Source organism: Lipotes vexillifer, unplaced genomic scaffold (assembly GCF_000442215.2).
Source record: "Lipotes vexillifer unplaced genomic scaffold, Lipotes_vexillifer_v1.1 scaffold99, whole genome shotgun sequence".
NCBI classification, from domain to species: domain Eukaryota; kingdom Metazoa; phylum Chordata; class Mammalia; order Artiodactyla; family Lipotidae; genus Lipotes; species Lipotes vexillifer.
Window position 1 is genome coordinate 1,075,364 of NW_006793908.1, and position 10,000 is coordinate 1,085,363.

The window sequence follows — 10,000 nt, forward strand, 5'->3', positions numbered from 1 at the left end:
ATCCTCTTGCCCTAGGGTTACTGGTAGGCCACCCAAGTATCTTGGGCCACCACTTCTAATTTTAGATATTCCTTTGTTTTCATCAGTGGGCATTTAGATTCTTATTAAATCCTTTTCCCTCCTTTTCCTCTCCCTAGTCCAAACAGGAAATACTCCCTGAAAGCAGACCGTATAGAAAGGGATGCCAGATGGCCAAGGACTTTCAGCCAGTGTTGTTAACTTGTCAGCAGACTCAGAATGTGACATCAGAGACGTCCTTCCTCGACTTCCCCGTGCGCGGGGGAAAGGAGAACACCATTGAGTTACTGTAATAACTTTACCAATAAAAAAGCCTCTAGAGGAGTCAACATAATTCCTCAGTGAGGACAGAAGGATGGGAAATTTAGTGCTTGCATATGGAAGGCACTCCGTAAATATTTGTTGATTGTATTTGACTGAAAAAGAAGAAAAACAGTAAAAACAGTTGGGAACTGCCAACTGTGTCGTGCAACCTAAACCACGGATTGGTGCAACAAAGACAGAATTGTCATTTTTGCCCCTATTAAAACATCCTTCCTTTAGAGAATAAAAGTAGCCATTTGTATGATTAAAGAGAGCATTTCTTCTAATAACATGTATTAATTTTTTTGGTTTTAAATGTAACATATTAATTGTAGAAAATATGGAAAATATTTTAAAAGCACAAAGAATAAAGATTACATTTACTCTCATCACCCAGAGAATGCTGTTAATACACCGATATACTTACTGTCCCTAAGCGTTGTTAAGGTAGGTTTGCACATATTTTTTATTATATAGAAAAGTACGTGAGATGTATTATACAACTTCACAAATTACTGTTTAGCAACTGCCTCCCAGGTCAAAAATACAACCTTGCCAAGTCCCCAGAAGCACCCACATCTCTTTCTCTCCCCCTATCACAGTCCTCTCCTTCCCCATAGGGGTAACCACTAGCCTGATGTTTACAGTAATCAGTTCCTTGTTTTTATTTATATTTTTAGCTCTTCGATACAGGTTCTTGTTATTTGCAATAGTAACAGTCCATGAAGTAACCACAGACACTGAATTAGTGAATATCATACCATTGCTCCTACAGGAAATACAGGGTTAGGTTCCTACAAGCCTCTGGTTGCAACTTTTTTGTCAACCCATCAGTACATAACCTTGTTTTACGTGGGTTTCTATTTAAAGACACCTTACTTAATATTACTATTCATTCATTAACATTAAACTCAGGACGAACAGCGCTATAAGTCATGCCTGAAGGAAACTTACTAAGCACATGTTTTCTTTGTAAGGCATGTCACAGCCTTCTTGCACATAGGGACACTACAGAGCTGGAACAGAAGGCAGAGCATCCCTTTGCTTGACCTCAGCTGGGAATGTGCATGTTGGGTGACTCAGGGTGACTTAAGTTTTTCATCACTCTTGTGTGTGTGTCCGCAAATGACTATGAAGGCACCTTGAGTATTGATTCTGGACTTACAAATAAATTTAACAAATAGGTGAATTCACGACTGCAGAATCTGCAAATAATGATTGACTTGGTGCATCCCTAAAATGAATATTTTGCTTTATTATTTTGAGTCTGACTTCTTTTGCTCCACAGTTTTAAAAGTCATTCATGTAGCTGTAGTTCATTTATTTATTTTCATTGTAGTAGAATGCATAATTGCCTTAATATACTAAAATTATTTCTCCATTCTACTTTTGCTCAACTTCTAGCTTGTTTCCAGTTTTTGTTTTTACAGATAAATTGCTCTACACATTCTCATATATGTCTTCTCATATATACACACTGTGCTCTAGGGCAGTGGTCCCCAACCTTTTTGGCACCAGGGACCAGTTTTATGGAAGACAATCTTTCCACGGACTGGGGGGTGGGGGCAGGGGGACGGTTCAGGTGGTAATGTGAGCAACGGGGAGCAGTGGGGAGCGGCAGGTGAAGCTTCACTCTCACTCGTCCGCCGCTCACCCCCTGCTGTGCGGCCCGGTTCCTAACAGGCCGCGTGCAGTCCCGGGTTGGGGACCCCTGCTTTAGGGTATACATCTGAGAATGAACTGCGGGGTCATGGAGAATGATAGCTTCATTTCCGCTAGATAAGGCCAAAGTGTTTTCCAGAGTGGGTGGAGGAGTTTGCACCCCTCCTCTAGCAAAGTATAAGAATTGCAGTTGTTCCATGTTTTGTAAACACTTGGTATTTTCAGCATTTTGATGTTGGCTATCTTAGTCGTTCTGGTAGGTAAGCAGGATCATCTCACTGTGGTTTTAATCTGCGCTTCCTGCATTACAGAAAGGGTGAGCCCCCTTCTTTTGCATTTTCTCTTCTAAGTCCCTGCTCAAGTTTCTTGCCCATTTCCCACTTGGTTGTCTACCTTTTTCTTACTGATCAGTAGGAGTTCTGTGTATAGTCTTGTATGTGCCCTTATGTATTTTTATGTTGTAGGCTGTCTTTTTACTCTCTTTTAAGGTTGTCTTTTGATACATAAAATTTCTTATTTTAATGTGGTAGTGTATATCGGTATTTTCCTTTATGCTTAGTGCTTTTTATGCCCTGTTGGATAAATCCCAACCCCAAGTTCTCAGAGGCATTCCCTCATTTATTATTTGCCTTTGGCAATTAGACCTGTAATCCACCAGGAAATCATTTGTTAGGTATGATATGAGGTGGAGGTTGTGTCACTTTTTCCATGTAGATATCCAGTTATCCTAGTGCCATTTATAGAATAGTGCTTTCCACTATTACTATATAGGCTCATGATTTAAAAACTCAAACAGTATAAACAAATGTAAAATATAAAGTGAATGTCCAGTCTGTGCCTGCGTACCCAGTCCCCATTCTCAATCCCCTGAGGCAGTTACAGTTCCTTGCTTGTAAATTTTAAGATGAGTTTGAACACACCCAGCATTAGAATGGTGGCTTTAGAGAAAACCTAAGTTATGCCTCAGGATAGTAGAGGATTGAATCTAGTGGCTGTATTGCTTTTCTGTTTCAGTTACAGTGAATACATTTGTTTTTGCAATATCTTCATTATATAGAGAATGACAGTTGTACTGCCCTCCGTATAGTAAGGAGATGCTGGGATTTCTCGGCAACCATTCCAATCCTTTTTTTTTTTTTTTTTTTTTTTTTTCCGGTATGCGGGCCTCTCACTGTTGTGGCCTCTCCCGTTGCGGAGCACAGGCTCCGGACGCGCAGGCTCAGCGGCCATGGCTCACGGGCCCAGCCGCTCCGCGGCATGTGGGATCTTCCCGGACCGGGGCACGAACCCGCATCCCCTGCATCGGCAGGCGGACTCTCAACCACTGCGCCACCAGGGAAGCCCCATTCCAATCTTTTGACGTAGCGAATGTCACCTTGTAGACCCTTGGAAGTGCTCCCCAAACGCTTCCACGTTTCCTTAAAAATAACTTCATAAATTGTGAGGTTATTTAGTTGAAAGAAAGTAAAGACATTTTATTTTAAGAACCAGTTCTGATGTAGCTGAAATGTGATTTTGAAGAAGATTGAGGGGCTATCGTCAGGTTTATTAAGAGGAAAGAATACTCCCCTCGATTAGTATTGTGCAGCGCAGAGCACAATAGAGGCATCTGTTCCATTTACCCTGCTGGTCCTTTCTTTCCCTTGAGGGTTTTTCCCCTGCAGTGAGCAGTTGAACTGAGACCATTGTCCAGGCATCTTTACGTCCGATCCAGAGCTGTTTCCTCTACCTTGTACTTCTTTGTTATTCTGCATGAGAGGGTTCGATTTATTGACTTGGAGGAACCTTAAGGATAACAGATTCTCTACTCTTAAGATTTTGGATTTTATTTAATTGCAGAATTATATGCCTTTTCCAACATACTCCATCTGAGTTTGAAACTTATTTGGAACTCAAACTTCAGAAATTTTGTTTTAAAAGCTGAAAAAACAGAACCACTGCCCTGTAGACTTGTCAAGCTATTTTAAAAGCAAATTATTTAAAAACTATTTTAAAAGCAATTGCATATAACTGCTAAGGGGATTTCACCAGCTAGTCTCATTAAAATAAGAATCAGGACTCTGTTATTATCTGAATAAAAATGTGTATTAAATTATATTAGATGTGGGGAAAGCATCTGTAAATACTGTGCATACTTGTAAGAGTCAGAAAAGAATACAGAGCAGTGCAATTTGGGGGCATGTGGACTTTTCCTCTTGTAAAGTCGTGAAGCACATACTGAAAATTCAGGACATAGATAGGATTTCTGTGTTGTAAAAGCTTCAGCAGACACGTACAGAATATGTTCAAATTTTCAACAAGTAGAAATTGGTTTTTGTGTCGTTTACTCTGATTCACCACTCTCCAGCTTACCAGTACTCCTTTTGACCCTGTTTTCCCAACTGGAGTTTCATCTTCCCTCTCTTTTTATGGCACTTTAACTCAAGACATAAAGGGATATTTTCCAAGGAAGAAGTCACTAATTCAGGACTAGATAAGATGGGACTTTACAGGTTTTCATGGAATTTTCTATCCTCTCTCATTATAGGGGGAAAGAAAAAAATACAGGCAGTCCCCCTTGAACTTAATAGCACCATCCCCGTTCTAGGCCTAATGGGGAAAGGGGACTGAGGGAGCGAGCATTCAGGTCAAGCCTGAGATCCATGACCGGGAACCCAGTCTGTAGGTCTCAGACCACTGCCTGGCAGAGAGATGTCGATGCCAGTTTTGTGACCTCTCCACACTACGCAGCTGGCGAGACACTCTTTGGCTCCCCATGTGTACCTCATCCCTCCTACCTAGCCCTGTCTTTGAGAGTCCTAGACTAAGCCAACCACCCACCACTCCCTGTTTCTCTTGGATCAGCCACGCCACATGGCCAGGGGTTCAGCACCCCCACAGGCTGCGGTTGTCTGTCTCTCTAACCATCTGCCTGTCTCCTTCCCCACACTACCTTCTTGGCAGAACGCCCTTTAGAAAATTAAACATTGCTTGCAGATGGAAACGACACGGGAGAGGAGTTGTATTTGTTTTTACCGTCGGAAATGCTAGGAAAGAGAAGAGTCCAAGGTAACCTTTGTGGACTGGGGGAAAAAAGTCCATCGGATTTTTTTAATTGCTCATTCTCTGTGCTGGTGGGGCCGTGGTGAGAGGGAAGGGGCAGCCCCCATACGCTGTTGGTGGGAATACAATTCAGTCGAACCTTTCTGCAAGGCTATTTACTAGGATGCATCAGGACCCTCAAAAAAGGCTCCTAGCCTTTGACCCACTAATTTGACTTCCAGGAATTTATGCTAAGGAAACAATTGGAGACACAGGCAGTGGTCCTCTACAAGAATGTGAGTTGCAGTACTGTGGCCGAAGAGGGATAATCTGAATGTACACAATAAGAAAAGGGATACATAAGTCAGGATATACCATACAGTAGAATATCCTGTAGGTCTGAGAATACTGTGGGGGTTGTAGAGAGGTCTTCAGGGGGTCATCTGCCAAGATTGTATTTGAAAAATTATTTTCTCTGAACTAATGTCAGTTGTTTGTTATTTTTAGCCTCATTAGTGGGAAAAGAGTTTTATGGTTTTTAAAGTCTATCAAAGGCTACTTAATGACATCAGAAAATACTTGAGTGAAAAAAATACGCTACTATGTATGTAGTATTATCTGCAACACCACCCCACCCAAGACAAGTGAAGAAATTTGGCAAGCTGTTAACAGTGATTATCAGCAGTATAAATTATGTGTGATTTTACTGCTTTTCTTGTGATATTTTCCAGTTTCCTACACAGCCATCTGTAATTTTGCATATCAGAATTAAAGAAGATCAGCTTTCTGATTAGTGGTCTGCCGACTGCTTTTCTTATACCAGCACAGGTTTTTTCACTCCCATGCTGTGGAGCCATGAGAGGGTCTGCCACATCCGTGATCAGGTTGGGAGCCTGCTGGGACAGCCCAGGCTGGGACGGCCTGGTAGTCATGCCCTGGCTGGTACTCCAGATGCCCCATCAGTCAAGTGAGTCACCACAGAAGGGTGTCAAGCTGACGATATTGCCACACACTGTACTTGCACACTCAGCCACATCCCAGCATACTGCCAGGCCTTTGAGCCTTATCTTCCCAAACCATTATTTCTTCCCTGTCCAGTGAATGTCAAAGGGACTGACTGGGGCTGTGTGACTCCTTTTGAGGACACCGTGGACTAGCAGACTAAAGCCGATACAAGCCTTCCACTTGAACCCAAACCAGACCAGCAAGTGTTCCTTAAAGTTCAAGCTGCTGTTGCTATAGTTGGGCCCTGACGTGGGGGGCCTGGCAGGACCCCAGGAATATTTAGGGTGAAAAATGTGCTAGGGCATTCAGCTGGACTCTGAGGTTGTAGAGAAGCCTTCGGGAATCATCTGCTAAGATTGTAGTTGTAAAATTATTTTCTCCTATCCTAACACCAATCATTTGTTATCCTTGTCCTCATTAATGGGAAGAGAGTTTGAGAATTCAATATTGGAGGTTTCAGAGTCAATACCAAAGCTGGCCATTTTTAGTTTGTTTTGTCTTGGATATTTTTGTGTGTGTGTGTGGTACGCGGGCCTCTCACTGTTGTGGCCTCTCCCGTTGCGGAGCACAGGCTCCGGACGCGCGGGCCCAGCGGCCATGGCTCACGGGCCCAGCCGCTCCACGGCATGTGGAATCCTCCCGGACCGGGGCACGAACCCGTGTCCCCTGCATCGGCAGGCGGACTCTCAACCACTGCGCCACCAGGGAAGGCCATGTCTTGGATTTTTTTAGGAGTGCTGTTGTCACTTTAAGTAACCTATAGCCAGACACTTCTGTGGTCAGAGTATAAGATTATACAAATAGTCTTGGGCCATTATCATCATCCCTGTGCATCTTATTTTCCACCTGTGTGTTCTCTAAGTTGCATCAAAACTGATACATAATATGCTCTCTGTTTCTTTGAGGAACATTTATATGTTTACAGGCATTCTGTTGCTACAGGCATCAGTCATTGTGGTGTATAACAGTGTTCAGTAGTATTGCTGATGTTGAGTTTTGTTGATGTGCCTCTGGAGCACAAGTTAACAGAGTATAATTCCAATCAGTAGTTTAATTTAGATTGTGGTTATTTTATAGCAAATAAATGTTATTGCTACGACCAAAACACACGCAAACAAATGAAATTCTATTCTTAAAAATCACAGTTAATACTATGGCAATGGACATGGAGATTGAAGAGTAACTTCTTATGATCGTTATGAATGTCCTGCATTCCAACCGCACCTCCACATAATTTCAGCCACGTACTAAGTGGCCAAGAACCACTTAGATATCCAGGGATGTGAAAAAACATTCAGAACCCACATTGTATTCATAGAATGTGTTTCCAACTATGCCTTTAGCCAAAGGCATGATTCTTGGTACACTTGAGGTAGGAAGCTGGAGGTGTTTCCTGCTTACAAAAGCCACTAAAAAGAAAACTCAAAAAAAAAAAAAAAGATCTTAAGGACTTTTGAATTGTCCTGTGTTGGCCACTGACCAAAGGAACAGATTAGTTCAGGCCTCTGGGCCTGGGCTGCTCTTATAAACCTCCAGATTGTCCCTGGTCAGAATTTGGGTTCCCAGGCTGGGCTGCAGTTGGAATAGCCAGGCCTTGCCCACTGGGTCACCATCTAGTGGGGGCAGTTGTGGGGAGGGGACTGAGAAAGCGAGGTCCTTCTTACCAGCTGCAGTTATGGATTAACCGAGGACTGACTGCTCAGTAGAAATAAGTCAGCACTTCCTTCCGGGACCCAAGACAGAATCAAGTGTGGGAGCAGGTATTAAACTAATCATAGGGTAACTGATCCCTTAGCTGATGAAGCTTACTTACTGTCTTACATTACAGTTGTTTTTTAATCTGTCCCATCTTGTCAAATACACTGTAAGCTCATCAACTCAGGGACCGTGGTAAATGCTGAGTTGTATTCCACTTAGTGTCTTGATCACACAATGTGTTCAATAAGTAGTTATTGCTGGAATAATTGAGGAGAAGAGAAAAAAGCCATAGTCTTTGAATTCTGTCTCATCTGTTATATGAATTCCATCTGCTATAGGAATCTACCACACACAAGACTGGAGGCAGAATTGGGGATTTTGTTGGAATTTACAATGTGCTGAGTCTTGCTGGGCCTGTCTGTTGCTGCATTCCCGTTTCCCCTTGCAAATGTGGTAGGCATCTAAAGGAAACTCATAAATCAGTGGTTAAGGTTTCTAGTGCTCTGGCTGGGTCTGTAAAGAAGCTTGGTACAGCCTAGAGGATCAGAGCAAGTCCTGCTACCCCAGAGGTGGTACACTGTGGCGGCAACAGCCCTGGGCCTGGAGCCAGGGGATCGGGGTCTGAACCTCGGCCCTGACACTTACAGCCTGGATATCTTCTAGCAAGCCTCAAATTGGCCCAAGTTCCCACATCTATGAAATGGGACTTATAATAGTGCCTCTTGGCTAGATGGCTGGGTTAAATGAGATTCATTAATTTACTCAATATTTATTGAAATCCTACTGGGCACTATTTTAGGCATTGGAGATACAGCAGTAAACAAAATAAACAAAAATCCCTGCTCATGAAACTTGTATTCTAGAAATATAATGCATATAGTGACATTTAATAAATGTTTCTTTCAGTTAGTCCGAGGTTATCTGATGAACTCACACAATGGATTTTTACTGTATATTTCCGTAGGAATTTATGTTATAGCTGTAGATAATTAAGGCCATTATTGAGTCTCTCATCTGAATTGAAGATGTCTCATTCAGTAGGACATCTATGTGTTCTTGCTAAATCCCAGTATGTTTAGAAAGTCTGTTCCCCTGGAATTGGATTGCTGTCATTTTCACCTCTGTACAGTGCTTGGGCCACATAATCCAGCCACCGGCTGGGGCTCAGGGCTTCAGGTGGTGTTGTGGCTGGGTGGTTTCCGGGTTGTTTTCTCAGTCATTGGTGTTTGTTTGCACTATCTGTGACTTAACGCAATTTTACAGAGTTACTAAGATGTTTATTTGTGTAATTTGTGGAAATAAGTCAAAGGGCTAGCGTGACTAGTTAAAATCCACAAACCATATTTTAGTGAGTAATTTCAGCCTGTCCTCTCCAAACTTTTGATCAGCCACCCATCAAAAAACAAAACAAAATGACAAATTTAAGCTTTCAGTTCCTCATTGTTTCATTGCCTTGCATCTGAGACGTTTTCTTTGAGTGTCAAAATGCCCAAAATCCATGAAAAAAGAAAGAATAAGCCTGGAAAGCAAACCTCAGAGGGACAACTATGCCCTGCCCATAGCTGTATGCCCTCTCCTGAGAGGTGTGTGTCCAGCCCTGTCCTCCATCCGCGATCACTTTTCTAATGCAATCCTCCTCTGGGTCTCCAGTGGCACACAGCCCGTTTCGTTAAAAATGTAAACAGGAAATTGTTTTCTGGCGGAATGGCCTGTGTGGCCCAGAAGAATGGTCATTTTTGCTGAGACACGACTTTAAAAAACACTCACACGGTGGAAGATGAAGGCTGGTTATGAGCTAGCCCTGCCCCAGGTGGAGGTCGGTGATAGGATGTGGGTGTGGGAACCCATGGACATGGGTTCAGGGCCTTTGTCACCCATGGTCAAAGGCACAATGGACCCAACTGAGGAAGCTCCTGCCACCTAGGACGGCAGTTGTTCTGCAGGGCGAAGAGACATGTTAACACTCCGAGGAGTTCCAGAGCGGGCATTACTTGGAAGACACGGAGTTTGGTCTGGAGAGATGTGACTTGGCACTGAGGACAGTTTCAGTGTTCCTCCAGTCTCCAGCTCCCTGTCATTTGGCCCCCCCCTGAACCTCCTGTGCTCCCGTGTGGTTTCCCTGTGTGCTGACGAGTTTTCTGGTGGTTATGTCTTGCAGCCCCCCGAATCCAAGCCCAACTTCACCCCTCTCGCCATCTTGGCCCATGTTTTCGGCGCCATCCAGCCCTATGCCCACCTCATCCACGTCCAGCGACTCATCCCCCATCAGGTCTGTTGCAGGGTTTGTTTGCTT

The 10,000-nt window shown here is 43.3% G+C and overlaps 1 protein-coding gene across 2 annotated transcripts in view; it reads left to right on the forward strand.

Moving 5' to 3' along the window:
- ARHGAP26 (Rho GTPase activating protein 26) overlaps positions 1-10,000 on the forward strand; it is a 518,529-nt gene that overhangs the window by 492,084 nt on the left and 16,445 nt on the right. Inside the window, exon 21 of one of the 2 annotated variants that reach the window (XM_007466859.1) lies at positions 9,866-9,976. In XM_007466859.1, coding sequence (XP_007466921.1) covers positions 9,866-9,976 — 111 coding nt within the window. Of the gene's footprint in view, positions 1-9,865 lie in introns of both variants that reach the window. The other variant, XM_007466858.1, reaches the window with a different exon arrangement.